The sequence below is a fragment of the Hibiscus syriacus genome, unplaced genomic scaffold (assembly GCF_006381635.1).
Source record: "Hibiscus syriacus cultivar Baekdansim isolate YM2019G1 unplaced genomic scaffold, ASM638163v2 tig00110064_pilon, whole genome shotgun sequence".
Classification (NCBI taxonomy): Eukaryota; Viridiplantae; Streptophyta; class Magnoliopsida; order Malvales; family Malvaceae; genus Hibiscus; species Hibiscus syriacus.
Genome location: NW_024062584.1, coordinates 34,970 through 50,752, shown reverse-complemented (window position 1 = coordinate 50,752; position 15,783 = coordinate 34,970). Strand labels below are relative to the sequence as shown.

The window sequence follows — 15,783 nt, the reverse complement described above, 5'->3', positions numbered from 1 at the left end:
TTTGAAATTTGTTAGTGTGGTGTCTCAGGCAGCACTGAACTACATTTTGCTGTGTAAAATATAATATTACTACTAATACTCATTTAATGAGTTGCACAGTGAGATGTATTGAATCTTATGCTCTTATTATTTTACTATCTTTGTGAAATTACATGTGGAATCTGCCCTCTAATCCATAAAAATGGTATCTAATTCTCTGCTTTTGGTCTCTTTTAAAAAATGTAGCCATAAAAGTGAATGCATAATCCATCTACTCGAAATATAAGATATAAATATTCAACCTGTGAGCATATATATAACTTGAATGTTCTTCATGGAATCTGATGTGAACTTTCAGTCTTGGAGTAAAAAAAATTATACAAGCATAGTGGAAAACTTGAGCGCAAGACAATTAACAGTTCCAACTAGGAATATAAGGTGAGTACAAATAAAAGATTCCCATCCTGAATGAAGGGATCATAGATTTCAACATCCATTGTATGTATTTTAACTTTGTCGAATTTAATTGAATCCCTCATTGGCTCATCGTTTAACTGAAATACCCTAAACCTGTTTCAGAAGATTAGGATTCTAATCTCAGCGGAGGTCCCAATTACCTTGGTTTGGCAGGGTCTACGAAAATAGCCCATCCATGCAGAAACTTAGCATTCATTTCTTCTCTAGCCTTCTCAGCTTCTTCGATGGACGTATACGTAACAAAACCGAACCCTCTTGACCTTCCTGAGGCTCTATCTCTTATAATTTTGGCTGCAAGATCATTTAAAGCAATATATCACGACGAAAGCAACACGAAGATATTGCTAGAAAGTAAACATAATTCCAAAGACCAAATCTAAAAAGAAACGATACGGGGAAACACTAAATTACCTTCAACAACCTGGCCAAATGGGTTAAATGCTTCTTTAAACTGTTCATCTGTTGTTTCTTTTGAAAGACCTGTTAAATAGACACGGATATGAGGAGATTATGATAAAAAAGTGTCAGCAGGCAGTAATGAAAGGACATTAAATAAAATTTAATAAGAAAAGGCAAATAATGTATAGTTCTCTTATTGGTTTCATTCCAAAGGAACACAACCACCTTAAGGATAAAAAGAGTAATTCTGACTAAAATTTCTAAGTGCTGATGTGCACCAATTGTTAGAGAACCCATTTGTGAGTCAATATGCTAACTATAGAACTTGTGTTCCATCCCTGTAATTTCTACCATCCATACAGAGATTCGATGATCTCCCCATCCGAATTTTAACAATCTCAGATGTCAACCAGAGTTCCCTCCAACACTTCAGTTAATGGAAGAGAGGTTTTGAAGTCTAGAAATTAAGTGCCTACGGGAACTGCAGTGCAGTGGGCACCTTGCAAAGTTGCAAGCCCTCTCTCCTATTTCTTGTTTGTTACAGTAAATGCCAGCTCTTGTTATTCATACAGACTTGATTATGGGCTAAATGGGAAGTTGAAAATGGAAGGACGAAAAGGAGCATTACACTTCTTCTAAATGCACATTTAGAACATCTCACTATCAACAACTTTGAGAGAATATACATCTGACCTACATACATATCCAGGCACAAGCATACAGCTTTCCTACTATGAATTCTATCCATTCTTCATCTAACCCACAGTTCTGATTAGGATCAAAGTCATATACATGAAAATTTCTTGTGATGCAAGCATGACAGCGACAATAAAAATTAAAAATAAAACCCCCAAATCCTGAATGTTATTTTAATGATTTACTAAAGGCCATGAACCAGTTATTGCATTTCAAGGACTCAGAAATGTCCAAAGGCACAGTGTATTGCCAAAAAATCATATCCACTACTACTCCAATCCTTAAATCATTTGCTATTTGATGTAAGAGTATGATTGTAAAGCATCATTCATACAAGTGGCAGGACAAATACTAAACTATTTTTGGAATGACTAACAAATTAGCATGTCAAAGCCGGAATTAGCTCATCTTCTATTAGAAATCGTAGTTATAATAATCAGGTCATGCCTGTGAAGATTTCCGAGCCACATAAGTGTATGCTTTATACTTAAATATATCACTAATTTTCGCTCCCCAGCTATCTAATACCATAGTACTTCACCATTTCCCCTCTTGTTTTATAAGATAGCTTCCATTTTCAAGAAATTTTCCTTACTTTTTCATTAGCCCAATGGAAAACATCAAAATTTTAAATAGAAAATGAAGAAATGAAAAATGAAAACCAAGGGAAAAGAAATAGATAAACAAAGGAAACGAGAGGATACCGCTAATGAAGAGCTTGGGGGCAGTGAGAGTCGAATTTAGACGAAGCGAAGAGAATTGAAAACAAAGAGAGGAAGGTTCGGTGAAGACGCGGCGGAACCTGGAAGCTAAAGCCATCGGAACGGAGACAGTTTGTAGAGCCGACGGTATTTGAAGGGAGAAAACAATGGAACCCAGCCAGGGTAGGGTTTAAGGGTTCACATGTTTTAAATGTTAGGATAAATTACATTATTTATCACTAAACTTTACTATTTTTTTATTTTGTTTATTGTACTTTCAATTTTTTTAATTTGTTTATTAAACTTTATAAACTAAATTTTTTTTTGCTCACTCTACCGTAATCTTCTAATGGTGTTATGAATTGTATTAAATAAATGAGATTTTAAGATAGGCCAGAAAAAATAAAATAAAATAATAGGATATATAATAGAGTAACTTATAATGTTCCTTATTAACCCATACTCTTTCTCTTATTTTCTCATTCAACTTTCAATTTTTTTATTTTTTCATTGAATTTACATATTGAATCATTTTGTTCACTCTACCGTTAACTATTTAATGGTGTTATGACATGACACAATCATCAAAATGACGTGGTTTTAAAAAAACTCAAATATATATCAAAACGATATCGTTTCAAATCATATATTGAAAGTTCAGTGAGCAAAATATGAGAGCAAGTAAAATTCAATGAGGAATTGTATAATTTACCCTTTTTCCTTTTCTTCTTCATTTTCTCTCCATTAGCCACCACGACACCATTTTTCATTCCGACCACCATCCATCGTAGTTGATGGTGGTTGTTCAGTCCCAAATTTCATAGGTCGGTTCATCTCAACCCTAAATCTGAATCTGGTGGTTATTTCTCCGAAAAATACCTTAAACCCTGTGAATCTCGACTGAAATATTTAGACTCCCTCACTTTCAATATCAAATTTGTGACTTTGAAGCAAGTTCTAACAAAATGGAGGTTGACTTAAAATCACGATGTCGAGACAAATCGATCTATGAAATTTAGGACCGAACGACCACCATTTACAACGGTTGACGATGGTCGACGGTGTCATCCAACTACCTTTTAATTTTTTATTATTTTTTCAATTATTTTATATTAAAATATAAAAAATGTATATCATCAAAACGTTAGAGAGTTATCGAGAGGAATAAAAAGATTCAATTTGTAAAGTACAATTAGAAAAATAAAAAAATTAAAAGTTGTGAGGAATATAAAAAAAAGTATAGTTTAGTAAGGAACGATATAATTTATCATATATAATATTATCCAAATTCTACTATATCTTTCCCAAAACACCCTCATAGCGTTCTAATCTCGTCCATGATAATCTCTTCTCCACTATGAGCTATCAAGGATAGTTTCACGTTGGCACCAAGCTCTACCCGTCAACTCTTGGATCCATAATCATAACTTCAAACTTACAACCATAGTCCCAAGACACCAATTGTAAATCCTAAAGTCAATCCCCATGATCGAGAAACCTTTGGCATTCGGCGTTTATGATGGTGACGATGAGTTGGAACAACGATATCATAGAAAAAAACAGAAAAATAAGGAAAAAGTACAATCAACAGAAGAAACGAAAGGAAATATGGAGAAAATGGAGAAAAAGAATAGACTTTACCTTCGGGTTCCTGATGGTGGTGGCTCTGGTGGTCGGATGACGAATCCCAATGGTGAGTAGACGGGCACGGTAAGGAGACCAACATATCTCCATTTAGGCTCTATCCGACAATGGACGACGGAGATCGAGAAAAGAGAAACTGAAAGATCTATGGGTAGAAGTGGGGAGTTTGGGGCTTTTTCCAAAGATGTATCAGCACTTCTGACTATTTGCAAAAGGCTAATGAGGTGTGGCTACCGGCTTGGTGGGTAGCCCTTGTCGGAAGGTTGTTGGTTATGGTCGGTGACCTTCGATCATGGGGTTAAATAGTTTTCTAATCGAGGGATTGAACTTTTAATTATTTTCTTTTTTTACCAGTCTAGAGACCATTAAAAAATATTTATTTATTTATTATCTTTTTTTACCAGTCTTTTAAAATTAACGATCGAGTGAATAAAATAATTTAATATATAAAATTCAGTAAATAAATTGAACGAGAAACTAAATTGAGAGAGGTCACATCCATTTTTAAAGGAAAGAAAAAATATGTATATAAATTTATTTAAAATACATATTTTTCAAAAATTTATGTTTACTTTCTCTAAATTTTCAATTCTACCATACAATGAATGAAAAAACATTTTATTTTTATTTTATTTTATCTTGTCATCCTCCTACCAAACATACCAGTTGAAAGGGAAAAACACTAATTTTGCATCTCTTTTTTCTACTTTCTTTTCAATTTTTACATATTAAAAAAGCATACGGAGAATAGGCCAAAAGAAACAAAAAAAAAAGGATGTCGAGGGCGCATGCATGCATGCATGATAAAAGGTCAGCAGCATGCAATGTTTGCTGGAGAAGGGGATCCTTTCAACCCAATTTTACAAACAAGAAAAGATCAAAACACAGAATAAAAGAAATGTTAGTCGCTGGTTTACTCTGCAATCTGCTGCACTTTCTTCTCCAGCATGGACGTCCCCTTGAAAATAGTCAGTTGAAGTTCCTTCTGGTACTTGGACAACTGAACACATCAAACACAATGGCTTAATTCTTTTGTTTCAAAACCATTTGCCACAAACAAGTTAAAAATGGCTTTTTTCCACTTACTTCTTGCTCACTCATCTTTGTAAACCCAAATTTCTTTGTCCAAATCGATAAAGCTTCCTCGGCTGCAGGGAGTACCAGATTCTCCACATTCAGGAACTCAGTAACCTCTCTATACAAGCAAACAACGCCTGGAAATATCCCTACACCAAAAATACCAAATACGGAAGTTCAGCTTGGTCCAAAAATTAGGCTGCAACCTAAAGCAATTTATGGCCACAAAAGTGAAAAAGAAAAGGATTGAAGTTGACCAATCTAATAATACACCTACTTTTCCTTGATGTTTTCTGCTTGTAGCTACTATAGGGAGCTCGGCAACCTCCCGACCGAATATCCTAAGAAGTCCAGCCGATACAACAACAGACCTGCGCAGATGCTACATCCATAAATTCATACACAATCGAGTGAAAATAAGACAGGCGAACACCTTGCAATCCGCGCGGGGGGAGAGAGAGAGAGCAACATTATACCTGACCATCAAAACCACACAATACATTCCACCAAATTCTTGTCCAGATATATTTCTCCTAAAAGACATTGAAAGAGTAACCATCAGATATATTGGAACAAGCCAGTCCAACGGCAAATTATTTGTCTAGACAATGTTAGTAATATCACAAATTATTTGTCTAATAAGCAGAGAGAAATAAACATGTATTCTTGATAACAGTTTCTTCCAATAAAGAGATTCTACCGTTTAAGGCAAAACAAAAATGGCACAGTTAAAGAACAAGTACATACCCATAGACCATGACAGGAATCAAATCACGACCAGATTTTGCAACAATAGGATCAAAACATTCCTGTCAAAAAGAAGTGCAAATCACTTGAGCAGACAGGAATTTTAAATAAAACTGACAAAATATTATATTTGTAGGAGAATTAAAAATATTTAAAACCAGCTAAAAGCTATACACAGGTATGTTCAAAAAATCCCAAAGAAAAACCAAATACTTCGGATTGTAATCAAGTTCTATTAAAAACTAGCTTATTTCTGAAATCCTAGCTTCACTACAAGTTCTAGTACTTTGTTACAGATGGGTTTTCATCAATTTGATTAGAGAATTACAATTTTTCTTTTGTTGAGCAGGATCTTAAATACTACAGTCATCCATTAAAAAGTTATCCTACTGTCTAAGATTTAATGATTTCCTTCGTAACCCAACATCATCAATGATTATATACTTAAAAATTTCAACTACTTCACCAACAACTAGTTGGTCTAGTGAGATGAGGCACTAGATCTCTTAAGCAAAGTCAGGGGTTTGAATCCTGACGTTTGCGAATGGAACAAACTGGGTTGGGAGGGTCGTCCTCGCCTCTACAATACCCGTGATTAATTCAAAAAAAAAAATCAACTGCTTCATTAATGGTTCTATTTCACAACAAATTCCCTACTCTAGAACAACTAAAGCTAATACACAGAAATTTAATATGTTTCACATCTAGAAGTACTTACTCGAAATATTCCAGCTGCACTTGAAAGTAACGGCAGATGTTCAGGATAACGGCTTTTTCCACTCAGTATTCGCCATTCGACACAATCCTCAGCTCCATCAATATGTAATTCCTTTTCTAAGTTCTTTTTTCTGATTATGTTTGAGAACGAAGTAGGAATTATCTGCACTCCACTGGAGACAGAACTCTGGAGATCCCCATGAATCCTGTTGCAGTCATCGCAACAGAACCATTTATCCTTGGGAATTTCCTGTTGTGTGGAGGAAAACAGAAATGGTGAACACTTCAACTAGCATGTATTTGTTGATAAATAATCTCCTAGAAGATTTCAGGCTTACTTTCAAATCGCACAGTCCACTATCTCGAAGGCAACCAACATGGAACTCCTTCTCACACTACGGGCAAGAGAAAAAGATAATATTAAAACAAAGCAAATTACTTGCTTGGACAGAAAGAGGATGAGGAAGCTGCACATACTTGGTCACAGAGAATCACTGTTCGATCATCAAATTCAGAGCCACTAAAGTCATAGCCCCTGACCAAAACAAAAAAAAAAATCATCCATAACACAAATGTTGGTAACAGATAGACTCAAAGCAGTGAGCAAAAAGGAAAATAGGAAACCCCTGAGCCAAGAAATGCAATGAAGAAACTATCATGAGATCATTCACTCATTAGATGGATGGAGCCATGGAGAGGATTAGTCACACATTTAAGTTCATAAAATTGATGATGATCCGCATAGGGACAAAATAAACTGGGGAAAATATGCAATGGTACCAACCTGCAAATAACACAACCACCAATCTCGATCTCTGGTTCTTTAACAACTCTAGTCAATCGTATCACAATTGGTCTCGTGATACTTGACAATTCTCCAAAAACAGCTTTTCCACCAGGACCAAGTTCATCCACACAATTTGCACAACGCCACTCACCTTCAGGAAGGTGCTCTAAGTTCAAACAAGCTGCAAGAAAAAAATATTCAACGGAATTAATGATAAAAGAAAACCTTACATCAAAAAGAAAATAAGGCAACAGCACGATTTGCACATCAGAAAGGCACCACCAGGCACCAGCAAACATTTTTACAAGATGTAAAATGGAAAAAGATTTTATTATTTGAAAATAACTCATGGAAAGAGAGTCATGATAATCATTTCATTTGGCCTCAAAGCACAAACCCAATTAGAGCTTCAAGTCGTGACTCAAAGCACAGGTTACATGAAGTACTGTTTGATGTGGGGTTACTCAGCATTAAATATTCAAACATCAACATCAAGGCAAGTATCTTATCTAAACACGCACACACATATATAAGAAACAGCTGAAAATCAAAGTACACACCTGGATGAAAAGCCTGAGGGCAGTCACGACAAAGAAGCAGATCTCCAGCATCTCCACAGATAGCACACATATCGTCACTGAAACCAGTTGTAACATGTTGCCCATTTGCCAATGACAAGGCGATATCATGAAGCGTCAACCCGTTAGATGTATAGATGTGGCGATACCTGTTTAAAGAAAAAACTTTTAACAAAGAATGACTTGTAACATCCCAGAGAAAGACCAAATTATGATAAGCCCACTCACGGCTGTCTTCTGGCAGCCATTCCAGCATGTGCTTCAAACTGTGAAGGGCTAAGCTGCTCGCACATTAAAATAAATAAATGAAATGAAATGAAATCATTGACAAGAAAGGTGATCTAGCATCAAATTGATAATGAAGTAGAAGCCCACCTCTCTCTCACAACAGCCACAGACTATACCGTTTCCCTGCTTGTAGCCCTCAAGTAACTTCTGAAAACACAATTTCAGACTTCCCATAAGTAATAGGCAAAAATCAATAATAATCAATCATATTAATTCCTATAAAATATTGCACCTGTCCTTTGATAAAGTAAGTCAATTCAGCCCCATCTGGAAGTCCATTTGGCATAAAGAGTAACCGGTGTAAATCATTATCCCTGCCAACAGTTTAAATAAATTCCAGCTTAAATCATGCATGAAATTGAAATAGTGAGGGAGAACAATATATGCCGTAGCATACCTTTTCTTCATGCCACCATCAGCAGTTTTCTTTCGTTGCATGGCTGAGTTAAGCCTAAAAAAAGATCGATACAACTTTAGTTAAACGTGGAGAAGATAATAAACACATAAGCAATCTTATGAGAAATGCCAAAGCTCTAATAACAGCCCTCTTCAGGAATTAGCCCTTTTTTCTTTTGAAAGGTGAATTAGCCATAACCTTGCAATCTTGTAAATTAGTCAAAAAAATATACTCCAACAATTTCTAACTAAAATGAAAAGGCAAACACAGCATTCAAATGCTAGATTCAATTCTGCTAAGCAACCAAATAATAAACATTAGGGCATAACCCTTATCTAGGATTAAAACCAAGATAATTATTCATTGAAACCTGTCCATCAAAAAAGGACAGATGAAAACTTTTAAAAAGTTGAAACATATAGAAATATAAGTCACAAAACTTGATATCAGTTTACCTTAGAGAATTAGGTAAACTAGGAGGCTTCATTCTATACTTCTCAACTGCAATCCTTCCGTTACTTCGCTGAAGACTAGCTGCAGAATGAAACAGTATGTCAAAACCTAAAATAATGGCAAAAGCAAAATGGGGTCCTATACTGGCAAGGTAGAACATTGGGTTTCCCTTTTCTCCAAGGCAGGTTGACAGTATATTTACTAATAAACCTCGACATTACTTAACTTACACATGCCCATTGGATCTGACTGCATTAACCTAGAATGTAATTGTTGTCCTCTGATTGAGCTTTTTTCAAATCATTTCTTTCCCATCTGGATTTAATTACAATTATTGCACTTTCATCAATTTCCGTGTGATATCCACAAGCATCTTCGATAAGCTACTACATAAAAAAGATGCTACCTAAATTCACGAGCCTGATATACTAAATTTACTAGCCTATAATAAAGAAAGAAACCTGAAGTCTAATTGTTTTGTTTATTTTGCTTCAAAAGATTTTTCCAGAGTATCAAATAAGCAGTATGTGTGTGTCCGTGGAATTTCAAGATTATCCACAACGACAGGCTGAATACACCAGATGAGATGGGAAAGGATTACAGCTGACAAAGATAATCATACAAAACATTAAAGCAGAAATTATTACCTTTCCATTCCTGAAAGGACTCCTCATTTATAGATTTACCAGCAACGTCCCTTATCACTTCATCCAGAATGCTTAGTGGAGCAGTCTTTAGTTCTTCAATGATATTATATATTGGCTTCCCATTCTCCAAGTATATGTGATTATTAGGATGCCTAGTTTTGGCACCAGCATGCTGCTCAAACTCATACGCACTCAGCACCTACTCACATATCAAAACCATTCAGCTAAAAATAATACATCCCAAGGAACTAAGCACCTTTAGGAAAAAATAACGGTAAAATTAAACAGGTGAGTGACAGACTTACATTCGAGAAATTACAAATGAGCATCCACACAAATAACCACCCGCGTGTATAATTGCATCCAGCACTCTCTAAAAACGATACAGAAAAATGATAATAACTTTCAGAAACAAGTCAAATACTTAGAAAGAATACCAATAACCTTAAGCAAGATAAAAATAAAATAAGTTACCTCCGTGGAGATAGAAATATATTTCACTCGGGCTCCATCAAGAATGCCAGTCCCCAACAACTTCTTAACATTTGTTGGGTAATTACTAGGAACAACCTTCTTAGACATTTTTAATTCCAAATTGGGAGCACTAGAATATCGACTACCCCATTCAAGTGAATCATGCCCAGAAACATTTTCCAGATTCATACATTCCCCACCAACCAAATACGAAGTTTCATTATAATAATCTTCCTTTCTTTTGCTAAACTTGAACGTAATTTTCCTAATCCCTGACGAACTCAAATGCTTCGGAATTTCCAAAGTAACATGGGAAGTCGACACAGCACCAGATGTATTAACCATTTGAGAACTATCACCGAGAGTCTCCTCTGAACTTGAATTCCCAGAACAATCCGAGGTACCCTCACTGCAACCAGTTCGGTTTCTACTGCTTATGTCATGGAAACTAGACGTGTTTTCTTTAGGAGAAACAATCGGATTTGTAACCTCTGATCGTATATCCTCATAGGAAACCTCTTTCGCTTGTTTCTTGTTGGGAGATATTTCCTGTTCAAATTCTATATCCGGTTCAAGACATTCATGATCACGCTTTGCGCTGTTTACATTCTCCATATTCTCCACTGCTGCTGAGAGTTCCAAGCAAACAGCCTCTTCCTCCATTCACAATATCTTTCCAAATTTCTGAAACAGAATTCAGAACAAGAAATCGAACAACAAGAAATCAACCGTCAAATTTCAATACTTAAATATTGAATCTTGAATCCAAATTCTTATTGAAAACTTGAATGTGCACATCCAAAGGAATTATAAAACGACATCCAAAGATAAAGAGACTCAACTGCAGAACAAAGAAGGAAAGAAAAATCAATTCATGTAACAGACCAATAACCTCTTAACCGTTACTGAAATTTGAAAAATAATTTTGCCAAATGAAAATTTAATCGGGAAAAATAAAACTACCTATGCAAGGCCAATAGCCGATGAAAGATCTTCAGAAATAGAATCCAGGTGACTCAGAGTTCTACAAAATCGAAGGTTAAAGCATGCACAAGTGCTGTAACGCCAGATTCCAAATCTTGCGGATCTGAGATTCGTGGATAGCAGGAAAATGAAAAGGAAAGGAATTCAGATTTGGATTAAAATAAGCGCGAAAGATTTGGGTTAGGGTTTTAGATCTTTCTCATGTTGGGAAAAGGAAGAAAGAAATAACCAAACAACCATAAGTAAAGAGAGCTTAGTCCGCGTTCGAGATTTAACTTCCCATCAAACGAAGAAGATAGACCGTGTTAAGAAATCTACTTCATATTTTTTAAAGAAGATAATCTTACTAAAGTTATAAAATAACATTTAGGCTAAAATACAATATTAGACACCAACCTATTACTTTTTTTCTAATTAGATCACTGACTTATTTTCTTAGTAAAATCGTCATTAATATTTCATCTTTTTCTATGTTGATCATTCGTCATTCAAAAATTAATCATGATACTGACGTAATTTTTTGACATCATCTTCTCTCTCCTTGTGTGATTTTTAATAATTTTATTTGAATAACAAAGTGGTGACATATCTCATTATATTGTCTAAATAGTAATTTTATTATAAATTTAAATTTTAAAATAATTTAATATTATTTTTATAAAAATAAATAAATAATGAATTAATTAAATTTGTATTCCCAAATGAAGTGGTAAAATATTTATAATTTAATCTTCAATTTTAATCACAGTTAAAATTAAATATTAGTTTAATTGAAACTTCAAAGTATAAGAATCATATAATTAGTTTAATGGTTAAACATTGGACCTCTTTTATTAGGGTTTCAAGTTTAATTATTTTTAATAATATTTGATTTAATTTTAAAACGGTGACACAATTTAACTTGAATATTAGTTTTGTGTGATCAGTTTAAATATAAGATTTTGTGAAATGTTGATAAACTCTCAGTTTAGTTCTCTCGTATTCAATTTATTTATTTATTTTTGATAATGTCATCGCCTTATTAGTTTGATTAAAATTATATAAAAGTAAGACGTGAACTATTGACAAGAGAGAAAATGAAATGCCAAATTAAAAAAAATCACTTTAGTAGCTTTGTTAATTTCCTAACGATAAGTAACTAAAATAAAATTATAATATTAATTATGATTTTATAAAAAAAACAGGGATCAAAATAGAAAATGTATAATAGATTAGTGACTAATATTGAAGTTTACCCTAATATTTATTTTTTAAGAAGATTTTATGCTGCGTGTAAAAATAAAACTATCTAAAAGAAATAATATATCGTAGAACTGGATGGAGGTAGAAGAGAAGCGGATGTATCGTGGGACCTGGGAGTTGGATGGGATCAAGGAGCCTATGAAAACACACCACGTGGAATGACTGAGGAAACCGCCATAGACAACCTTGGAAGAAGTTTCAATTTATTGACACGTGTGCTGAGATTTTATCCCTTGTAGTTCTTTGCACGCAAGCAATTTTTATTGGTAATGTTTATGATTGATGGGCCTGGTTGAAATCAAGATTAATGGTTTTCCCCCACTACCCGCATGTAAAATATTTAAGATATTCGATCTACCCAAATATTATTTAGTAAAATATGACATTTGTTACAGAACCCGTTATCTTGAGGAGATTAGTTTCATGGGATTTTATGTTTTAATTGTTCATGCATAGTGGGTCCCACGTGATCATTATTTGAATAATTTAATAATAACTCGTTACGTCGTGGTGACGAGTTCATCAAATTTTTTTTTAAATCTAAGAAAAAAATAAAATTTCGATAATAAAAAAAATATTCGACGGAACTCGTCAGTAATGAGTTCCTTCGAATTAAAAAACTAATTGTTGTTTAACAGACAGATGAGGTTTGGGGTTTTGATTTTTCACCAAACTCTAAATCCGAAAAGAATTAAAAAATATATATGTTGTGCGAAAATCTCAAAAAATGACAACTCAAGAATATATGTTGCACCTGGATAACGCCCATGTTTCATCGATTCAATGCGGACCAGACGACGAATGTAATATTCGTAGTCAGGGGATGACAACCAGAGAGCGACATCAGCAGATGATGACATATTTGCATCAATCATGTATATTTTCGGCTATGTTTTTACGTGGCTTCAAAGAATACATGATGTTGATCAAGGCTCTGATCAAACGTTGGCGTCTCGAGACGCACAAATTTCGTTTCCCGAGTGGTGAAGCAACGATTACTTTAAAAGATGTCATTTACCAACTTGGTGTTCCGATGAATGGAGCCCCCGTGGTGATGCAGAACGTGTACGACCCTCGACGTTGGTCTTCCAAGTTTTGGGAAATTGTGCACCATCCAACGTCATGAGGGCTATCGGGTAATTATAACGTGGTTGGAATATGAATTCCAAATCACTGACGATTATACCAAGACAAAGGTTGTTTTCACGTCCCGATCATTTCTTCTCCAAGTGATCGGAGGGATATTATTACCAGATAAATCTGGTAATCTGGTGCACATTCAGTATCTGCAAATTTTGGAAGACTTTGTTGTGTGTCGTAATACCAGTTGGGGCTCGACGATTATGGTCTTTCTATACCGGGAGCTTTACAAGGCTGCAATTGTAACGCCGGGTCGAAAAGCCGATATAGCAGGCTGTCTGCTACTCCTATAGTCCTGAGCTTGATATCGCTTCCCATTTTTTATGCCAATTACAGATGTCTCGGTTGAGTTTCCACTGGCTGAAAGGTAATTGTTTAACTTTATTTATTTAACCTTTTTTTATTTTTGTAAATTTATTTATTTATTTGCTTATAATTTTTTATTTTTAAACATTTTAGACTGACATAATAAAATATTAGAGGCAAAGTTAGCGGGTACCACTGCACGAGACATACGAATGAGGATCGACATCGCGCGATCGATTCGCGGTATGACATACGAAATTATTATTATTATTTGAATCTTTTTAACTTTATATATACTAACTTTGATGTATAATATTTACAGTTCTCTCAGCTTTCGTATGTTGACGAGGAGATCCAACAGACATTGTTGGGTCGATTTCTTGAAGGGTCTACTTTATGGTGTTCCGAAACGCCATTATTGCACCAAGAAATTGTTGAGTGGCACGCGGTTGATTGATTGATTGATTGATGCGCCAGTTTACGACGCATCAGTTGATTCCTATGCAAATGGAAGTTGATATGGACGCTCTTCATACAATCAATACGCATGGGAAACATGATGAAAATTGGTCTGTGCAACACGCTTACTACATCGACCTATGGAATAACTTGAACTATAACTTCCTCGTCGTCAAGACATTACACCGCTGGACTTAGATTTCGACCATTCTCACTATCTCCGGCTTTACGAACAAAATGGAAAACCATATCTCACGATACCATAAAAGAGGGTAGAATGGAAACATAATCAAGCCACATGCACCAAGTCCAATCCCAAGAAAAAACATTGATGTCGTCGTCTTTCGCTTCAGCGTTTGCGGCTGAAGAGTACTATTATGCATCTCAGGCTAGTTTCGATTTCTTTCCTTCATATCATACTTCAGCAGAGGCACAACCAACTTGGGTTGGAGGTTCATGAGATGCACCACAATACTGTAACACCCCATACCCGCTCCAAGAGTCAGAGCCAGATACCTGAGCGTACATTAGGTTCTAATCGTGTTGGACAGATCAGGATCCACATTACGCACAACGTTCAATGTAACTAATATGCAATTGAATATCAATTAAACATGCAAACATTACATTTAAATATTTAAGGGTATCTTGGTCATTACACATCGCGTAATAAATCAACAAGTCAAATAGCCAATTAAGGTTACTACATGTTAAACAATGTCATATGGAAGCAGCACGCAAAATTTCATATCAATCGGCCATCAAACAATCACTCAATTGATCATACAAGATTAGGGACCTAAACATAAATATACAAAACTTATATACCAAAATGTAACATACAAATGAGGGTTCCATTATGTAATTAAGTGTGTTAAAAAGTGATCACTAATATCCCATCAAATTCTAATTTAAGAGTTTAAGTAATTAAACAAATCAATTTATGGGTTAACTTGTACTCATATAATCATTCAGAGGTCAAATTAGAATTTAAAAATACTTCATACCTTTAATGAATACAATTTCACCTTTTTCCATCAAAAAAATAACCAATGAAACGATCCTTTTTCAAGGGGATCGATCCTTTCTCATAAGGGATCGATCATTTTTCTAAAAAATTGTATATTTGCTAAGAATATGCATATTTGGTCATCTAATCACCCACATAAAAGTAATCATGGGCTAGGAACATGCTTGGACACCATTCAACCACTTCATTCATGTCAAAACAAGGGTGTAGCATGCTTTATAACACAAGTCAACACATTAATCAAGGATTTGGCACCAAAAGTCAACAATTTCATAAAAGTTTATCTTAAGCACAAGTCACCTACCTATTTTTGGCATTTAAGGTCGTCATGCAACCAAAGTCTAACATGTTTAGTTTACCAAGTTACACTTAACTAAACACTTTTTAGGGTCTAAATCAACATTTGAGTAATCTCATGCTTCAAGCAACAAGTCCATACTTACAAATCCAGTGTCAATAAATCAAAACAACATCAAATCCCAAACATAAATCCATTTATTACAAACCAAAATCTAGCATTATAAATCCAACAAAGTGAATAATAGGTATATGTCCCAAACA

At 34.8% G+C, this 15,783-nt stretch overlaps 1 protein-coding gene and 1 pseudogene across 1 annotated transcript; both read right to left on the bottom strand.

Annotated features, from left to right (window-relative positions):
- Window positions 1-421: 421 nt before the first annotated feature.
- On the bottom strand, window positions 422-2,447 carry LOC120214450 (glycine-rich RNA-binding protein 6, mitochondrial-like). Its single transcript, XM_039212339.1, has 3 exons — window positions 2,256-2,447; window positions 868-936; window positions 422-747 (listed from the first exon to the last, which is right to left on the bottom strand). The coding sequence occupies exons 1-3, from the start codon at window positions 2,368-2,370 to the stop codon at window positions 593-595; spliced, it is 339 nt and encodes a 112-aa protein (XP_039068270.1). The 5' UTR covers window positions 2,371-2,447; the 3' UTR covers window positions 422-592.
- Window positions 2,448-4,562: 2,115 nt separating this feature from the next.
- Window positions 4,563-11,331, bottom strand: LOC120214451 (annotated as a pseudogene).
- Window positions 11,332-15,783: the final 4,452 nt, after the last annotated feature.